This window comes from Taeniopygia guttata, chromosome 6 (assembly GCF_048771995.1).
Source record: "Taeniopygia guttata chromosome 6, bTaeGut7.mat, whole genome shotgun sequence".
NCBI classification, from domain to species: domain Eukaryota; kingdom Metazoa; phylum Chordata; class Aves; order Passeriformes; family Estrildidae; genus Taeniopygia; species Taeniopygia guttata.
In genome coordinates, this window is record NC_133031.1 from 24368606 (window position 1) to 24389671 (window position 21066).

Consider the following 21066-nt stretch of genomic DNA (forward strand, 5'->3'; position numbering starts at 1 on the left):
TTCTAGGGCATGTGTGCCATGGGGAGAGCTGAAGGGAGCAGGGGCAGTTTAGCCTGGGAAGAGAATGTGCAGGGTGATCTAATTGGAGCCTACAGCTGTAGGGAGGGTAGTTACAAGATTGTGGGGTCAAGCCCTAGATAGTACATCAAAGGGCTACAGCTCTGAATTGCAGTATGGGAGGCCCTGGAAAAGCTTCAAGGAAAACTTGCTCACAAGGAGAGCAGTAAAGGACAGGGAATGGTTTATAAGAGAGGTGCTGGAACTCTATTGCTGGAAAGGTTCAGGACTTAGCTCAACAAAGCTAAGTTGGTCCTGATCTAGCATTGGGGATGGCTCCACTTCAAACAGGGAGGCTGGACAGGAGACCTGCAAAGGCCACTTAAATTATTACAGGAGTGTTGGATTTTGGGCATTTTTTTCCATACTGCTTTATGCTCTTCAGCAAGCAGCTGTGTGTTGTCACTGACTGTTACCAACCATTCCTTGCCTTGTATAAAACAAATCTGTATGCTGTTGCAACAAGTGAAAAAGCTCTAGTTTTATTTCAGTATAAATTTAATTATCACATGTCTCTTTTAGAAAATAATTTTCTCAGGCTAAAATCATCTGCTTAATAATAGACATCACATTAATTTTGACAAGATTTAAAAGTAAGACTTGTAATGGGGCCTATTTTATCATGTTTCTTTTTGATCTTTCAGGGCAATGCCAGTTGACCACAGCTAGATGCAGTAATTTTCTAATTTGGTCAAAGATCTCTCGTTCAATTGCTGTGCAGAGTCTCCAATACTTCTGCTACATCTGACGTGTCCTGCTTTATTTTGTTGTACTCCCTTGAGCTGTCTTGTCTCAGGATGGTAGTGTCCAGAGCAGTTCTCCCTTATGTCACTCCTGGGTAATCAGGCACCCTCAGCAGTGGGTCCTCAGTAGTGCTACTTTCTTTTCTGTCTGGTAGAGTTTCCCCCAGTTTGACATTCCCACTCTGCAGAGCCAAGTGAGCTTCTGCCATTGTTTTTACTTGTTTTTTTACAGGACTTCTCTATTCAGATGTTGAAACTTTAAAACTGTGAAGTATTTGAAGGGTTGGTTCTTCTGAAGCCCAATGGGCATGGAGCAGGCTGTGGCATGACAGCATTGTTTTACATGATGAAAGGTTTCTTTTTGCTCAAGTTCTTTCTGACTGTAATGCTTAGACCATTTGTCAAATTAAACTCTGGTAAGTGTTGTTTAACTCTGGTGTATGTACTTTAATACTGTTCTCTTCAGTTGTTTTTTAAAAAAAGTCTATGGTGTCTCTTTAATACACCAAAGTAGCCTTAAAAACATTTCATGAACCGGAACAACTGAAGTAAATCTTATGAATCCACCCTGAACAAGAAGCAAGAAAAAGAATAAAATTGGCAGAAACATTTTGGATAGGCTCCAAGCACTTTCACATGTCAGAAAATTGTTTACGCTGAAAGCTGTACTAAGAGCTAAATTCTTATCTCTTGATAAAAGCCAACTTTTTAGTTATCATAGAGGTGTGCTGCTGAGTCCAGCTCAAGCTGGGGGAGAGTAAGGTGTAGTCATACTCCTGCTGAGCCTGAGCATTTTCAGGTGGTGATGACTGAGTTAAATATTCACCTAGCAGCTACTGCTGTCCTAAATATTATTCCTGTGTATTGCAATTGCAAAGTATGTCTCATTGCAAGTGATGTATTTTTCTAACAAATGCTTCTAGGCAAATGAATGTTACATTCCTTTGTTTCTCTCTCTCTCCTGCACTGTGCAGTGCTTTAGAAAAGCAATCTTCTGCATTGAATTTCAGACCTCTTTCAGCCTTGGCTCCTCTGTTCACTGTAACAAGCGCTTGGTGCTTTTGATTAAAAGGGCAGTACTTACCCTCCTTCAGCAACACCAAGCTTTCAAGTCTCAAAAAGTTTTATTTGTGGCTTTATCTGTTCTTAATTTTATCACTGTTTGACCATGACCACAAATTCCAACTCTGTTAGTTTTTAAAAATCCCCAAACCTTCAAACCTTGAAAATGAAACTCAACACAATTCCGTGACCTTAGCTTGTCATGGTTCATGGGTGTACTGCAAATATCTCATGGTAGAGCAAATTTATACTGCAATTCAAATGAAAAGGAAGACACGCTCTTCCTACAGAAAGCTTATCCAGAGCTTACTACAATTGTTAACTCTTTATGTACTACAGTATTAAGACCCTTGATCACTACAGAGGGACTATGGTTTGTCTTTTCCTGAAATTAAAATCTGCACCTTTTTTCTCTCTAGGATAAATTTATGTTGTTTTCAAGGGTCTGTCTGATATGTCATGAAGGCAATATATTGATGTAGCATGGGAACAAGTACACATGTGTATGAGCTCTTGCTGCTTCCATGTTTTTAGCCTGAAAGAAAACAGCTGCAGATGTCAGGTACACATTCGGAGAAACTGTAATGAAAACTCATCATGACAGAGCCTAAAGATAATGATGTGGCATATGTCGTGTTTATATTCTCCACAATGCACAAGTTGTAGTGGGGAATGAGCCTGAAATATTAAGAGGATGTCCATGAATTGGAAGTTTGCAGGCTGGCTGAGCTTGATGACATTTACCCTAGAACATATCAACATGAGCAAGCTGAGCCCCTGCTGGTTTAGGGGAGACAGGTAGCACCACAGGAGACTGGAAAACTGGCAAATGCTATTCTTCACATCCCATAAAAAAACCTGTATCAAAACCAAAACAACTCCCAAAATGAGAGAAACAAACAAAAAGTTTCTAATTGGTCAATCAGATTTCAGGTCTTAAGAAACTGCTAAGAGAAACAAACCATCCAGAAGGCATCCACAGAATAATGGATGTTCCAGCATGGATTTATCAACAATAAACCAGAAGAAAGTAAGTTACAGGTACCATAGGAAGCAGTGAGTGTTGGTTGCCTTGATACTACTGAGACTTTTTACATTGTTCCAACAAGTGCATGAATGAGCTGAGGAAATGAGATCTTGGTAAAAGGTGAAGAAGAGTGCTGCAATACTGGTTGGATATTTCCACAAAAGATGGGTAGAGCTGGGAAGTACTGGTGTGCAGTAAGGGCAGGGAGGCACAACAGGTGCAAGGTCTTCTCCTGACACAGGAATAATCCAGTGCAATCAGCTGGGGGAAAGCAGCAGTTCTGAAAGGAGAAGAAAACTATTTGGAGTTACTATTACCAATGAGCTATACCTAAAGCAACACACTCTTCATGCTGAGAGATAGAAGTGAAATTACTCTGATGTATAAATAGAAGTGTTCTGTGTTTTGCATATGATTGGGTCCTATACCGCAAGGGAGAGGGACAACACTGTAGTTCATTTGGGCAAAAAGCTTCAAGTCAGATGTATCCCAGTTGGAGGGAGACTGGAGGAGAGCAGTAAGAATGATCCAGAGGTCCAGAAAATATGGCCTGTGAAAGAATGATCAAATGTTACATTTGTTTAGTCTAGGGAGGAGAAAATGGAAGATGTGAGAATAGTCTTCAAATGTGCAAAAGGTTGCCGTAAGGAATAATGTAATAAGTACATTTTTCATGTTCCTACTGGGGATAGGAGAGACTAAAAATTCTGTAATTTAACTACTAAAATTTCTGTAAAATAGGCTTAGGGTTTGTTATTAGGAGAACTTCCGAATGGAAAGTGCAGTGACACATTTAGATAGTGGCAGATTCGCTATTGCTGCATATCTTTGAGAACAAGTCAAACTGTTCTTCATGGATATTTGTCAGGCAGAGTTTATCCTTCCTTTAGGCAAGGGCAGAGTAGGAGCCTTCTAAGTCTCATTTATTATTATAAATATATCTTGAATGACTAAGTATTCTTTTCAGGTCTGTAAGTATATTTTTTTTTTATTCCATAAATGCATAATTTATCTTTCTCATAGTCTCCTGGTGACTAGTGCACTGAAAGATATTTAAATATGAGTTTGATGTCTCAACTAATAGAAAAGCTGAATTTTAATATTTGAATTTTGACTAGTCAGTAGTAGGACGCTGTTTGCATCCTGGATACTGCAAAACAGTAATAACAAAATGTGCAGGCAAAGAAAGTAAGGATGCAAGGTGCAATTTTTCAGTGGCAATTTAATGTAAATTTCAGCTGAATACTTCAGAGGCAACTTCTATGAATTATTTCTTAGAAAACTTACTACTGCTGAAAAGTGGATTGGACAGAACTAATTCCAGTCCAGAAAGCTTCAGAATAGTAGCCTCAGTGACTCTTTGCTTGCCAATGTGTTTTCAAACATTCTTGACACAGGCCAATTTCTGTGTGTAAAAAGGAAAAAAAAAAAACAAAACAAGCAACCAAACTCGAACCTAAAACAAACTACTTGCTTCCTTGAATACAAATGAAGCTTCTCTGGCTTGTTTGTAAAGCTGTTTATTTCTTCCCAGGAGGATGACTAAAGCCAAATGAGATCTGCCAGTAATTCATACACATTTTTCCCTGACTGTACCCTTATCTTTTTCTTCCAACCCCAGGCCGATTTATTATTCTCTTCTGGTTGCTATGGCTCTGGAAAATATATTTTTTTTTTCCTATCATCTGTTTATAATATTGACCGGTTTCCAGTGTAGAGCTGGCCTGTCTCCTCTCTAGTATTCCAGGATTTTAGATTAAAATTGTATGGAGGTTAACTGTATTTTTTAGCTCTGCAAAGAAGTATAAATCAACATCAATTTCAATTCAACAGAACCTGTTCTGCAGTGAACTCTGCTGCATTAATGCTGAAATTGTAGCACAGTAAATTGCTGTAGGTGAATAGGACACTCAACCAAGTGTGCGGGGGCTGCGTGCCTTTGTTCTGCAAAGGGGTATGGAAACATTAAGTCACTGGTTCCAATTTAACCCAAGTTTGTCGTGGCCAAAAGCTCTCATCATCTGATAGTTATTCAGCAGTCCATGAGAAATTGGTTGGGTTTTAGCCTAATTCCTCTTAGATGTTTCCCATACAACAAGCTGTTCTGTGAGCAGCAGCTCAGATTGAGCCTGGCCTTTTGCATTTTGTGCACTCTGTCCTGCACTGCTGAAATAAATCCCCTTCTCCCCATACTGCTGCTTTTGAGCTCACCTCCCCAGTACTTCCCATCCCTCCCCCCATCTCCTAAGCCAGCCTTGTCACATCCCCTAGCTTCCAGCTGGGACATACGTGCTGTGAGTGGTACCAAATGATGTGCTGGCTGACAAAACAAATCAGTTGCTGGTGTGCAGAGTGGTTGGCTGATGAGCTAGGCACGACAGGCAGCTGTTGAGCTCATGCTTTGGTCCCTAACCTGTAGCTGGCTTCCTCTGGAGCTGGATGGCAGCACTGAAGTTGTTGGCAACAGAATTGCCAGATGTAACTCTTGTAAATTGTCTTGAAAAGTATTGCAGCGAAGTGCTGGCTGCAGATAGACCTGGCCCTTTTTACTCCCCGTTGTAGATCTGGGTTCCCTTAGTTAAATTAATGTAGGTCCCCTCTGCAGGCTTGCAAAGCTTAATATGATGTCAGTTTGTATGACTGTAATTTTTGGGATGCTTTTATCGTCACTTGTGAGGCAGGGATAGACCCAGCCCTTTTTTGTGGGTGGCTGCAGAGGCACTGGCTTGCCAGTCCTTGGACAGCAGCTTTGCAGTGGCCTTGGCCATGGCTGAGGCTTCCCTGGCTGTGAACTAGCACACAGCTGGTGGTCTGTCCTTCCTCGTCCTCTCTGTGAGTCCTCTCTTGATCAGTGGTTTCAGGTATGAGTGGTAAACTGGGAGAGGGCATAGAGCAGGGACACAGCTGCAAATGCCACCACATGTGTGGTGTGCCTGGTCTTCCTGGCAGCACAAATGGAGTTGCATGGCCTTAGATTTTGTGTGATTACATTGACTTTGCTTCTCTTCCTGTTTCCAGCAGGAAGAGTGTTGCCCCTTTGCAATACTGGAGACACCCCAGTGCCAGACTCAGCCCTGCCTTCTGCCTTGGAGCACTGTCACTTTGTCAGCCACTGATGGGATAAGCTGGCCATTATTTTTGCTGCTAGTTACAGTTATAGTGAGTAGCATCTTTCTGGCCTGTCTTTGTGACTTGCTGGGACTTTGGGCAGCACTAGAGAATCTCTTCCCCATACATTTAATCGAGCTGCAGTATAGAAAAGCCCCTGCAGCCCTTTGGCCAGGTTTGAGAAGTGCAGGATGATTTATCAGGAACATGAGAGGAATGGACCAGCACCACTGCTAAGTGACATTGCATTTTGCTTCATTAGCACAGGTGCTCTGAAGCAGGGCTGGGCATGAGGCTCCTCCCAGTCAGAAGTGCAGCAGTAGAAAAGCATGACTGGAACCCCAGGAGTTTCCAAGGACACTTGTACTCTCATTTTACTTGGAGGATGAAAAGTCTATGTCTTATGTTGTCATTAATCTAGTTATATAATATAAATTAAAGTGTTTTCTTCTCTACCTCCCTTATCTTCCACAGTTTGGGCTTTTTTCTTCTGCAGTTTGTCTGGATTCATGGTTATTTCCTGTGTCTTGCTGTGGAAGCCACTGTTGTCTCTCCAACTTCTAGTTCTTGGCTGGGAACAGGTCTCTGACCTTCTCCAGCCCCAAAGGATAGGTTCACACTAAGGCACGGAGAGACTTTGCCAGGGGCAAAGGCACAGAAAGCCTTTGTTGCTTATAAAAGACTTTGTTGAAGTAGAAGGAAAGCTGTCTTCCCCTAGACTGCTTTACTGATTACATAGTATTTCCAGGCAGTAAGTGAGGGATCTTAGTGCTGCCTGAAAGAGAAGGCTTGTTTAAGAGTAGCTGCTACTGCAATTTAGATAAAGTAGGTTTAGGCCCAGTTTGAGTTGGCGAGATTTCAACTGATGCTGTCCCTTTTAATTCTGTCAACTCATGTCCTGTTCCTGCCTGGGAACTGAACTTGGCTTGTTGTTTTTCAGCTGTTCTGTACAGTTCATTCAGTTGGTTTATTAAAAAAAAAAAAAAAAAAAAAAAAGGGGGAATTTGTCTTCTCTCTGTGTTTTACATCAGTCCGTGTGCCCTGATGCTGCTCCCAAAGTGTCAGGGATGGACACAGCACCAAGACTTGTAACTTTGATATATGGCTATACATAGAAATGCACAAGTTATTTTAGCTTACATATTGCAGGTGGGCTGCTTTTGAGAGAGGGAGGGACCAAGCTGGCACAGAGACCTGGAGGAAGCTGTGTGACACAACTCTGTGCAGGGCTGCTGGAGCAGCCCAAGTGGCAGAGGGACAGCCAGCAGGCCCCACGCCCAGGGACGCCTGGATGCTGGCCCTGAGCAGGTGTTTATCCAGAGTGGCTGCAGTTCAAGATCACGACTGAGCTGGCTGATGTTTTCTGCCCAAAGTGGAGGGGAGCTGAGCTCTCTGCAGGAAGCCTTTTCTTCCATCCTGCCCAGAGCCTCCTCACTGTAGAAGAGTGAGGAGGAGCCTACATGTTAAGAGACCAGCAAACTCTGTGAGGAAGAATATCCCTTAATGCTGGAATAAAGGAAGCAGCGGAGAAGCTGCAATGGTGAGCTCTGCCTTGGATAAAGGCTCTGTCCCCTGTACTGAAGGAGGAATGCAGGACAAAGGAAACAGCACAGGGAAGGCAGAAAACTCCCCCTCCTGCTGGTGTGAGGTCCTTTGGCCTCTCATATATAAGGTCTTTGTCCCACACGGCCTTTCCTGGGAAACGGAAGAACTGCTTTAGCAGTTAAAAGCTTCTGCAGAGAACAGTATTGCCTCCTCCTATGGAAGAGCTGAAAGCAACAACACAGAGGGATTGTTCTGCAGTTGCAAGAGCATCCTCTCTCACTGCCTGTGTGCAATTGTTTGGGATGCACAGAAGAGAGTTTGAAGGTTACACGTACTGAGTAGCCTTCTGAAAAGGACTGTGTTTTCCCTTGACAGCTGCCAAGCCCGTGTTAGATGAAACTTCAGAGTAGAGTAACGGCAGATGAACTGCAGAGCTGGAAGTTGGGTTCACTGTTACATATCCACCTTCTTACACATTCTATTGAAGATCTGTGCAGCAAGTGGTGCTCAAACTGTGCTTTCTGACTAACCCACTCTGCCTGTGAGAGTAGCAGTGTGCAGAGCTCATTACAGACAGTCTTCTGACAGCCTCAGAGCCAAAGATCCTTTGCAGCAGCCCGCTCAGCCAGGAGGCAGCAAATGGGCACAGCAGGGGAAGTGTTTTGTTCTTGGTGGGAAAGAGAAACTGGGAGAGTATATTCAGAGGTTGTGGGCAGCCCAGAACCTGAGGGAAGCAGACTCTTGTGCTTTTTGATTTAAAATTAGGGGTTTAAAGAAGTCTTCTCAGAACACTTGGGATGGTATTTCAAATGATGCTCCATAAACAGGCTGTCCATTTTGCATTTGAACCATAAATACAACTCTTGGAATAGAATAAGTGTGTTTTTCTTGCAGTACTGTAATGGGTTGGTAGAGCTCAGTGGTAACTATTTTATGCAAGTATGTGTGAATGCAGTTTTTCTGTTTCCTGCCCTTTGGCCTCCTGCTTTGCCAAAGTAAAACAAACGTTTGGCCTGTGCAAGCTTTAAATTCCTGAAAATTTAAGGGAAAATAATCAACCACTGAGAAAAATGACACAGTGCTCTCTTGAAGACCTCTGCCCTCTTGTCCATTACAAGTCCCAGAACTAATGCCTGATCAATTAGAACCTTTTTCTGAAAGGATTATGATGTGATAACTTTGTGGATGTTTTCTCATAGACCATCTCTCCTTTCTTGATGTTTCTTAAATAATTTTTGCTGTAAGAGATACCCTGGTGCAGTCTAACAGTCTCTCTGTCAGATGTCTGTGTTGTGAAAGCTATTCAAGGAAGCTGCTTGTATGTTCTTTGGGTTCTTCAGAGGCAGATAGTGCCTTTGCTTCTTCAAGCTCCTTGAAAGCTCTTCAACAAAAATGTCTTATAGATGCATATCTAGGGGAAGATCACAAGTGACTGTATAGGCTTTATGATGGTATCTAAGTATCCTCCCTTCTCAGTAGCCTGCACATGTGCAAGTATGTAGGAGGTCTAACAACAAGGAAAAAAGTTTTTCTCACTTGCTGCAATTCTATTCCTTCACTGGGCACATTTACAGGTTGCCAGATGCTGTGGGCACCAGTCTTTGTTTTAGTTGCACCTGGCTGGGAAGCATGTAGGTAACTGTAAAGCATTCTGGCTTTCCTATGTCAGAACACAGGATAAAGTTTTTAAATGACAGTTAAGTATCTCTTCAGACTGGTCATGTGGGGCCACATGATCTGTAAATAAACTCATTAAATACCTGTTTTGAGCTGAGTCCTTATCTGACAGGAGATCCTGCTGTATAACATCCTTTCTGACTCCTGGGCCTCCACCCCAATCTGAGGCTATTCACTTTTTGAAACTGTTGATGTAACTACCATCATTTAAAGGGGAGCTGCAAAACGCATCTCCTTCAGGTGAAGGATGCAGAAAGCTGGTAGCAGTGCAACTGGGCAGAGGTGGAAGGATCTCTTGCCTGACCTGAAGCTCAGAATTCAGCAAGCACATCACTCCTGCTCCCTTATGGTTGCTGGAACAGGAGGATGGAGAAAGTAAAAGGAAGATTGGGGGAAGTGAAAGCACCCGAACCCTGCAGTACACCAGGGTGATGGGTCTGAGTGATGGGGTGTGGGGGAGCAAGAGCTTGGAGTAGCAAACTTCTGTGGGACTGAGAAGGAGCAACTCACATATGTGTCCATTTTCTTTTTCTGCTATACTCAACTATGTCAGCTAAGTCCTTTCATGCTGCCATGCTTTCCTCCAGCTTCCCCTTTCTGGAGAAGGGAGCCATGCAGATAAATCTGCAGATGGGTGAGAACTGTGTTGTTGCAAAAGCAAGGTGAGAGATACAACCTGCTCTGGACAGTGCTTACACAAAGGGGACACCAAACATGATGATTGTGCCAGCTCCTGGTTCTGCTGATTGCAATGGCTGCAGAAGCCTGAGAGGAGCAGAGTGGAGGAAATGAATGAAGTTGTGGGGAGGACAGCGAGTGTGGGAGGATGTGGCTGGTGGAGCAGGCTATACAGAGTCAGGGAGAGGACAGGGGGCCCACCACTTGCAGAGGGTGGGAGTGTGCCCTGGGCACTGGAGTCACTTCCTGGGGGCCTGCTGAGAAATTCGCAGAGTTTTGCAGTCATGGAAATTGTGTAGCATGGGGCAGGAAGAAGGAGCAAGCCAGATACGCAGATCTGTAAAGGATGAAAAGAGATGGCTTGGAAAACAGAAAGGGTATAAGAGGCTCAGACCCAAATTGTTTCTTATACAATAGCATTTTTTTTCCTATAATGCTGCACTCCGCAATGAGGCAGAAGACATCAGGGTGCCTGGGATCTACTAAGAAAAGCAGTATTTGTAACTCTGTCAGTGGAAGCTGCAATACAGTGAGACACATTTTGTATCATCCCACTGTCAATAGAAGTGATGACTCCAAGCACAACACAGAAAAGTGACAAATCACCTTGCCCTGCTGGTGATGTACCCTGGGAAGGTGTGGGAGGCTCTTCATTGAGCTTTCAGTTCAAAGAATTAAATGATCAAGTAAGTTTTTATGTGTTTGCATAAATTGATTGGGCTCTTTTGTGAGGGTTGTTAATTTTCCAGACTTAACACCCTGGAGCTGTGCAGTAATCATTTTTGTATTTTCTACCTGCATAGCAATTTTTAAAAAACAATCTGCATCACACTTCTCTGCTTTCTGAAACTGTCTTCAAACCTCAGAGATCAAGCAGTCCATACAGTGCTGATAATCTGTTTTTTTTTCCCTGTTATTTTTTTAAAGAATCTTTTACCTAGGCCCCTTGTTTCTAAAAGCCCAATTTGAATCCCTGCAGTGAAGCTATTGTTTAATTGTATTCCTGGGATTTAATTCTTCCTAGGGATCTTCTCTATGCTGCATGTCTGCAGGAGGCAGTAGCACTGTGTGAATTTTCCCCTCTTTGGAGTGCCAGGGCTGGGACTGTTCCTGTTTCCAAGGCAGGAGATAAGGGGCAGCAAAATTGAACTGAAAAAGAAAAACAGGGAGGGAAAGTATTTTTTAAACATATGCAAATAAATCACAGCTTGGATTCTGCTAATTCCTTGTATATTCTTAAAACATGTTTATCTTGACTTAAAACTATAAACTACCTGGCAGTGGGCCCCACAGATTATATCACAATTGTTTTTTCCTTTACCAATCCATGTGTGCAGTTCTTTGTAGGTTAGGAAACTAAGCTTGAGACTGAATTTAGCATTAATTATCCTAGTTTACCATGGCTGGCAAATGAGTCTGAATAAAGTCTTTTCCTTTATACTCTATTTAAAAAAAAATTTCATCCATATAATGAGTTGCAATAACAGTATTACTTTGAGATACTTAGGCACAACTTTCATCTTTAGCTTTTGTATAAATTTATTATAGCTAACATCTTTGCATGCATACTTATATTTATTATTGAGCTAGTTAGAAATACATTAAGTAGGTCTGGTGAAAAATATAGCTAGTACATTTCAGCATTGGACTCTATGTTTGCCCTTAGTTTCTCTCAATTAATTCTAGCAATTTGGTCTGCAAAATGGTACTAGAAAGCAGCATCAAATCTTTCTTGTGACAGATTGCCAGATTACTTTTTTTTTTTTTTTTTTAACAAAGCCAGACTGAATATTAAAAATGTGTTGGAGAAAATGCATTTATACAATAAATTATACAGACCATGCTTGGGGTAATGGCAATGCAATAAATTATGTTGTTTCTGTAAGTATTGGATAAGCTGCATTCAATTTAAATGTCTGGCTGCATCACTGTCATGCTGGTCAGGAATTCACTGGGGGCCTTTTTAACATTCCTGCACCCATAAGTCATGGAGTTAAAATCCTTCTTTGCCCTCAAATACACAATTTCTCTGAGTTATGCAGGCTGACATCTGTGACTTGCTGCCTGCAGTTTAGCTGGGATCTCTGAGTCAAAATGCAGGTTTGTAGCCCTTAGAGCAGACAGTTTTCACACTGCTGAGACTGTGGATAATGTAGGGATGTGGTCATCTTGTTTGTGTGCCAACAACCCCTGTGTCACACGCTGATGCAAATTTACTGGGGTGGTTTTTTGTTGGATTTTTCTTTTATTTTTTGACCAAGGTAGCAGAGAATTGCCAAGCATTGTACTAGCATAGCTAAGCAACATCACTGCTCCTAGGGCATGATCCAGGTAGCCCTACTTTTACAGGGGACAAGCAGGACTGTTTCTTTCAGCATCATCTTGCACATACATATCCCCAAATAAAATGACCATGTAATGATGTCCTGGCTTTCCCCAGAAACAGAAGGAACAGAAACATGCTCTTGAAGAATAGGAGTCTAGAGTGGCTGTTTTCCCAACACCAAGCAAATGTAGTTAGTGTACTTAGGGCTTCTCTCACTCTGTGCTGTATCAGCTTCTAACCTGTAACACACTGTCCAGTGTGATTTACCTGGCTACTTACTCAGCCCCCTCTGTTGCTGATTTTAGCTGGCATTTGGAAGGAGGAGGTATCTTAGAAGAGATACAGAGGTATGATCAGGCTGAAAATCTGTTCTACTTTTCAAATTTATCTCAATAATTACATGCCAGGACCATGTCAGAAGGGACAAGTTTCTGGCCTCTGGATGAACCAGAGTGGTGCAATTTGAATTGCCTTGGAGCCAGACAGGCTGGGGACAGGAGCCTGCATGGAGATGAGAAAGGCTTAAAGTTGTCTTGCTGTCTTCTTGCTGGTAGAACAGCATTACCTCTGTTTTCCTCCTTAAGCTGCCAATGCACAGAGAAGATACTGGACTCCCAGATGCCCGAAGAGTGTTCACCATCTGCTTGGGGTGCAGGGTAGCCAGCTCACTGGAGATGTTCCCTGACTCACTTGCAGTCTGGGGCTGCCTTTAGGATGGAGCTCTCTCTTAGCTCCTGTTACTTCTCTAAGTTTCCTGTCCTTTTCAATTTATTCCCTGTGGCAATTAAGGGAGTAAGGACTTACAGCAGGATCCCATATATGGAAAGCTGGCAGGTTTAAAAAAGGAATTGAAAACACAGTGGGAAGTAATCTGTTTCTCTCTAGAGCTAGGTAACACCACTTGAGCATAGATTGCGTGCATTATGCTGTTTATGAAACATCCCAAGGCCAAGAATATGACTTGGTTTTATTTCTTTAGGCATCAGCTATATTTAGTCAAATTAAAGGAGGGAGGAGGAATGCACTCCAAGAAAATACATGAGCAAAGTTAGACAAAGAAAATTTACTAGTCTAGAGTGGAATGGTTCCCTGTGAGTTATTTCCCCAGTTCTCATTACAGAGCAGTTGGATAGTAAAGTTAGGAGAGATTGTGCTGCTGAATTATGACTGTTGCCGCATGAAGGAACTTCACCTGCTTTATGTGAGCTGTAAAAGAAAATTGATAATGACATTTTAAAGACTTCAAAATATGGGTGGCTTAACAGAGTGGTCTGGTATAACTGCTGCTTTTGCATAATAGAATAGTACAAGAGCTGGTCTATGGCAGATTTAGAGACTTTTCATTTTTTTAGAGCTAGAGAGAGGCTTCAGATTTGCTATTATAAATTATGAACTAAAATAGTAAGTTTGAATTGAAATGCTTTAATGATTTCCTTGTTGAGTTCTTATGAAATCAGTACGTCCCTATGAAGCAGTTGGATTTCATGGAATCGGCAATCCTAACCAGAAAGAAAGAAAATTTAGTGTTTTTTGTTAAAACATAAACTTGCAGGAAAAGAACCAGTTTCAAAATTGTGATGATGAGTCACCTTGCTGTGCTGGGTTTAAGGCTTGTTAGTTAGTGCCCCTTCCAAGCAGGAAGGGTGCAAAAGTCCCAAAGGGTTCTGTGAGCAAGCCTGTGTATTTACAACACATCCCCTGCTCCCATAGTAACTGCTGAAGGATATGAATTTATCCTGGGGCACATTGGGTACCTTAGCTCATCCTGTTATGGAGGGAATGTGAAGCCACCTCAGGTTTACCACCAGGCAGAAGTAGTCAGCAGCAGCCAGCTTGTGTGCAGTAAATCAGAGCCTTAGTTTACTCCTGAGGATTTGCTGATTCATCCATAAGCTCAAATAATTTGGATTTAACTTTTTAACATATTTTATTTTAGGTCCTTTACTTTCAATTTCTCCTATTGATGGCTAGATCATTTCTGTGTTTTGCCACCTGTTCTATGGATTTGGCAATTACCCAGTCATGTCCTGGAATTTTTTCTGATGACTGTTGGTTTTGCTATGGCCACCTAAGGAGACGAGGCTTATCCAGTTATGGTGTTCCCATCCCTGTCCTGTTTTGAAAACGTGAGTGTGAAAGGTAGGAAGGGAGGATACTCTTCCTGTTTTCCACCATGAGGCAATAGAATTTGATTATCTAGCCCTTTTTTCTGTAATTTCTTAGTTTTTGTGGCTACAAGTCATGTAATTCAGGCTGTTCTCAGTGCTGCAATGGTCTCTGTACAAGGGTCGATCTTACATCCCTCATGGGTGACAATGCACCAAGTGGAAAGCTGGATTTCAGGGTGTAATTCCAAATTTCTTGAACTCACACAGGTTTTAATTTGGCTTCGTGTTATTTGCAGATTTTTTTTTGTGTGTGTGTGTGATTTAATTGAGTAGTCAGTGTGAATTTTGTGGTGTTCGTGTGTATGCAAGTGAGAGGCAGATTTTCTAAGTGTTCAGTATTCACATGGACATAAACAGGTGGGTTTCCAGCAGAGACATTTGCATTTGAAAACCTGCTCTAAAAACGGGCTGGGCTTTCCCAGGAGAAGCAGCACCAACAGTGAAACGCAGCGATCGATCAGCATAGAATTGTGTGAGCATTTGATGGGCAAAATGTTGTGGTATGAAGACAGGGCCCAAGAATAAGCTCTTTGTGGCTTTCTTTCATTCCTGAAAACTGTGACTGAGAGGCTTTTATCATTTTAAAAAAATTAATCAGCCACATTTTGTCTAACTTGGAAAATATTACAAGATATCCCTTGCAACAATTTAAGTGCTGTTTCTTTAATCAGATTTTGATACTAAAAAAATAGTTTCTCATTTGTCTGCTTATATTTCCTCAACTCAAAAAGTAAAGTAATATTTGAACCAGTCCTTTCAGTCACAGAGCTGTAAGCATGTAATTTAGTGTACATAACGATAAACTCTTTGAGGCAGCTTGCATTCACTATGTTTTCTTTCTTTCCTAATTTTAACTAAGGAAAACATTCCCTTACTTATCACAGCACTTCTGTTACATGCCTCATTTTTCTGGCTAAGTTCCTTATGGTAATTAGAGTTTATTTTAATTCTTAATCAAATGAGCTGTCCAGGAAATTCATCTGAAAAAAACATATATAATAAATGCTCAAACCCACACCAATGGGGACACCCAGTGGAGACACACTGAGTTGCCCAATATTACAGCCAGGAGCGGGCCAGCAGCTCCTCATCAGGGAGAGGACTGCAAATATTTTTAACCACAGCAGTTCTGAGGGAGCTCTCAGAACTGCTGCTGAGGGCTCCCTTGAAGCCTCCTGCCTTTGCTGCCCTTGCACGAGTCTGTGCTTGCCATCGTGTGGTCCTGATGCACAATTATTGTAATGGGGTGTGCAAATACCCAATTCTTTGGTGGTGTTGTTTAATGTGACTGGGAGTGAGTTGCAATTCCTGGCAATTCAGAAAGTTTTTCTCTTGCTGTTGCAGATGCTTCCGTGTTCATCTGTTAGCCCTGTAGATGTTTCAGGGGTGCCCTGTTGCGATATGTTTGGAAGGTGATGTGGGAAGGTTAGGTGAAGCTCAGGACCATGGGGAGGGCACCTCTGAATTAGATCCTGCTCCTGTAGCATGGGAGATGCTCCAGTCTCGACAGACAGCAACTCAAATAACCACTAATGTTTTCCAGTCTGCACTGGAATTCCTAATCCTCTTCCAGTGGGCAAGGCCTCCTTTCCTGCTGAGTTCTAAGTGTGGCCTTGGGAGAGACCACAGCAAGGACAGCAGCCCAGACTGTCTTCATGGATGAGCTTGGTCAAGGAGAGGGGCACTGGGCCTGCCACTGACTTAGGAAGAGGCAGGCACTACTCAGTTCATCCTTGGGGCACTATACGTGTCTCAGAGGGAAAAATGTGGATTCCAGGTTGTTTATTTGTATGTACAATAGAGCTCTGCTTGGACAAGCACAGGACCCAAGATAAAGGCAGTCAGCTAGGCAGCATTTCCACACATGCTCCAGGAACTCCATGCAAATGGAGCATGCTTAAATTGCTGTGAATGTGGTCATGGCTGGTTGTTTTACTTCTAGTTCACTCAGAAAGCAAGCATTAGCCTTTCCTGTGATGGGGCAGCATCAGACAGATGGGTTCTGGTGTGCCTTCTGGCATGCACTAGCTGTGGAACATGGGATTATCTGGGGTTTTGTCTTTCTAAGTAGGAGGAGGGGAAAAGAAAGGAATGCCTGCCTTGTTTTGATGCAGTCTGTTCTGACATAGAATGAAATTTATAGCCTATTTGTTTTCTCATTGTTTGGGAAAGAAGAAACATATTAATTATAATTCTGCACCAGAGCCACCCAGACAACTGGGAGAGAGTGATTTTGACTTACACTATCACAAGTTGGGCAGCAGAATTTTTATTAGATATAGCATGGTAGTATTTGTGTTTAATTCAAATTTGAGAGTATTTTCTCTGTGGCAAATTAAGAGTGTGAATTGCTGTGGCAATGGGCATCCAGTATGGCCTGCTGACTTTCTGTGCCTTCTCAAAAAAGGAGAAGTATATAATATATGATATATATACATATATAATAGTACATGAGAGACAGGCTAATTTTATTTGCTAATATTCCTGTGTTGGGCTTAATATCAAAGCAGGACAGTGGTTTTTTGCTGCAGGACTCAAGAGTGGACAATTTTGAAATCAGTGTTGAATTCAGATGGCTCAATGAGATTCCATTCCTGTTTCAGGTGGTTCAGAGGCTCAGCAGAGCTGGCCAGGGGCAGTCACTGTGAATAGTCACCAGTGATTGTCCCAGCCCGGGCCAGAGGTCCCTGCCTGGCAGCAGTCATGAGCAGCTGCCAACAGATGGAATGTTCTAGCAGACTTCACAGACTAAATATTTCTTGTTTCTTCTCCTTGCAGAGAACACCTTTTGCAGCGGTGACCATGTGTCGTGGCACAGCCCTTTGGACAACAGTGAGTCTCGAATCCAGCACATGTTGCTGACAGAAGACCCCCAGATGCAGCCGGTGCAGACTCCTTTTGGGGTCGTTACTTTCCTACAGGTACGGCCCAGCCAAGATGGCTCCGACTGCCACCTCCTGGGCATGGAGAGCAGCTAACATTGCTGCCAGCTGACCTGTGTAACTCAGATATTTATTATCCTGTCTTCAGTTTCAAACACGAACATTGAAAAAAAATTAAGAGTGTGAGAGAAAGTGTTGAGAGAAACACTTGAAAAAGCTAATGTAAAAATAAATGAAAATAAATTCCATGGTAATATTGCTAAGTGATCCACTGGTTTGAATGCCAGGAAGAGAAGAGTTTGAGCAGAACTTGGAGCTGTTTTAGCAGTACTTAATGACAGAAATGTAGCTTGCAGTACTGACACAAAGATTCTTTAGAGGCTGAGTTTTCCTGTATTGATCTATTGTTTAAGAAAGGTTTGGGTTTGCTTCGCAAAAGAAACGTTAAAAGAAATCCCTTGTGATTTAACTCTGCTGTTCAGCATGGGGAGCTTCTGTGGCCAAACAGGTTTGCTTGTTTTCCCAAAGTCCTTCTTAGCGATGCTTCTCAGATAGGGGCTGCTTTGGATATTTTTAAATTGCATATTGGGTTAACAACCTTAGTGGAAGAGTGGTATAGTTTATGCCAACTGCTGATTTCTTCATGCTCCGTGGAAAAGCTTCCATCCTGTGGGAAAATGCAAGTGCCTGTATTTTACAGTTTAAGCTTCTAGTTGCTCCCATTGCTCGTTGGCTATAGTTGCAACATGTAAAAGGAAGTTCTGTTGCCACAAACCTGCCCAGTACAACTGCTGTGCAAGGCTTTTCTGAGGTGCCCAAATGTCTATGTTTTATCAACAAAAACAAGGTGGGTGTGAGATTAATTAGTGCAAGGTGAGTTGTGGGACCTGGAATGAGAGACAGAGAGCCAAGCTAAACAGAATAATCCCTGGCTGACTCTCCAGCTAATACTGTGTTAGTCCTCATCTCTTCTTTAGTGCCCAGCTGTCTTGAATCAAAGAACAGTCAGCTTGCTGCATCCTGAGGCCCTTGGCCTCTAATCTTCCACAACACATACAGTTGACTTGGTTTTCCCCTTTGTTTGATGCTTGTTGTTATGAATTTATTTTGACCCATGAGGATGAATGATTACAAAAAGCAAACAATGAACACAAAATAATTTCCTGTTTAGAGTCTTGCTGTTTGTATGTAATTAGTGAGTGAAGGCCCAGGCAGGGGTGTCCTGAAGCAGGGATGATTCAGGCTGTTGATGGAGGAAGCCTGGAAGATGGGTGGGGATGAAGTGCACCTCCAAGGGCTGGATCCTGACAAAGTGAATTCTGCAAGGGGCAGGAGAGGTAGGGTGTGCAGAGCTGGGTGCATGCTGACATGAGAGTTTTCCATGTAGATCTCTATCAGGGCAGTTATGTGCCTACAGCAGAAGGCACATTCTTCACTCTGCTTGCTGCTCTTCAGAGCTTAGTTTTCAGTTTTCCTCTTTTCTGATAAAACATCAGTTGAATAGATTTTGACGAAAACTTCAGTGTTGTTGGAAAAGACTAAGAAGTACTGAGGAAGAAGATACAAGGCAATAGCAAAAATTATTTTTCATCTCAGGGTGAATCACTGTGCTCAAAGGCACAAACCACTGGTTGATACAGCAGGAAGAAACTGCCTTCTGCTATCAGCTGAAGGGTGTTTCACCCCTTCTTCATTTGAAGCAGCTGATCTCAGCTGCTGTTAGAGAGACATCTGGTATTGCTCAGTGTGGCAGCTCCTATCCTGAAAAGCAAACATATCCTGCATTATACAGGACGGCAGAAGTCTGCAGTTGCCTGCAGTGACAAGTGGATTATGTGGTGTGTAAGCAGCTTTACTTTATGGTGCTGGGTGAGATGTAACCAGTCAGCAAACTGAATTGGTCAAGGATTTTATGAGCATCAAAGCAAGTCCCTTGCCTGGTTGAGATTGCTTGTGCAGTATTGCATTTGCCCCTAGCAATCAGTTGACAGTGTTTGTATGTGCTCAGACCCTAACCTGTCCTGCTCTGTCCTGTCTGTGTGGACTTGATTGAAAAGTCAAGCAGACTGGTGTATGAGCCCTGATTTGTCACCAGACCCTCTTCGTTGTTAAATTCACACACTCTTCACAAGATTAAATGTTACATGACCAGAGCACTTCACATGGTAAGTGTAGAGAGAGAAAATAAGGTCTTGTGGGATCCCGCTGTTGTCTCAGGCTCCATTTGTCCTGGCATATCTAGTTAGATTAAAGAAATGGTGCTTCTCTGATTGTGCAGTGTTTGATCCAGTACCACATGGCACATTTTCTCCACGGTTCTTTCGTTGTTCCCACCAAGTTTAGTATGTCTGTTGTTATTTATTACAGATTGTTGGGGTTTGCACTGAGGAACTGCATGCAGCTCAGCAGTGGAATGGTCAAGGGATTCTGGAACTGCTTCGGACTGTCCCGGTGTAAGTGGTCACATAGCCCATATAGGGGAGCATTTCGATAGAGAACAATTCAGTTGTTTATTTTTATTAACAATCTTTAACTTGTTGATGGAACTTATTTAATCTGTGCTGTAGCAAGAGATGGGAATTCATTGAAAATCTGTTCTCACGCACAGACACTTAGATGGCAAATTAATGCATGTGGAAGTCCACATGTTCAGGGTGAAAGAGAATGAGGTCTTGAAAGCTTAATTTCCTTCCTCTTATGCCTGCAGGGTTTTCTCATTGGTTCTTCCTGGGATAACTGTTACTGGTGACCTTGCTGTTTACTTCAAAGAAAGGAAGGAGAGGGTCTGGCTTACAAAACTGTCTGGAAGTACTGTGTGAAAGTGAGAAAGTCACTCTCGAACTTGGCCCACTCTTGGTGGGCCAGTTTGCAGCAGGAGGAGCGTTCATTAAAGTGAAGTTCATTGTTTTGCCATGGGAGAAATAACAAAGATGATGTTGGGTTGAGGAAGGGATAGGTTTTAAATGGTAAATGATATGTTGATGCTTTGCTGCCAGGGTGCAGCTAAATCTTTTTGGCTTGCAGGTATTTTGCTTAAACATTTTTAAATTCAGTGGAAGTTATTGCCTTGTGATTGTAACTTAAAAGACTTACTTTTTAAAGCAAAATAGTTCTGAATATTTGTTTCTGGGCACAATAGTACACTCTCTAGTGTCACAATAGCCTTGAATTGATTGATTATTTGGAAGAGCTGGACTTTTTTAACTTGAACTTTTCCCTTTTAGGCACAAGTGCAGATAATTCATGCAAATGCCCTAGAGTAGAGTGAATTTGTCCAGCTGCAAGCTTTGTTTCTGGGTCTCCGAGACAATAAACACTGCCTGCAGCTCCCTTAGTTCCTCTAAGTCAATACAGATACAGCACCTCTCTCCTCACTCTATTCTCATGTTGTTTTTTGGCTTTTGTGCTGTGGTGTAAGCACCTTTCCAAGGAAAAAATGAGACTCAAATGTGCATAATTTGAAGGCAAAGCTGCAAGCTACTAAGCCTTTGATGTGGAAATGGGGTAAAAGTCTCTTGCCTCTCCTCTTCCCAGTGAGGAACTGTGGCAGGTCACACCCTGCAGTTAATAATTCACAACTTCCAAAGAAATGTGAAAAAATGAGTGGCTATCCATGCGTCTGAAAACCTGTAAAATATTAACTTGTTTTGCTCCCACTCTTAAGTGTTTTGGAGACTAACACAAACAAGGCCAGAGGAGGGGGCTTTTGACTGCAATAACAAAGTATCTCATGAAAAAAATGAATTTTTTATGGTAGTTCCAAAAGACTTCAGTTTTTACTTCAAATGGAAAG

At 42.3% G+C, this 21066-nt stretch overlaps 1 protein-coding gene across 2 annotated transcripts in view; it reads left to right on the plus strand.

Moving 5' to 3' along the window:
* The window catches only part of SUFU (SUFU negative regulator of hedgehog signaling), an 89356-nt gene that overhangs the window by 26357 nt on the left and 41933 nt on the right, over window positions 1-21066 (plus strand). For both annotated transcript variants that reach the window (XM_030276312.4, XM_030276313.4), the window contains exons 4-5: window positions 17170-17312; window positions 19641-19726. In XM_030276312.4, the coding sequence (XP_030132172.1) occupies window positions 17170-17312; window positions 19641-19726 (229 nt within the window). The remainder of the gene's footprint in view (window positions 1-17169; window positions 17313-19640; window positions 19727-21066) is intronic.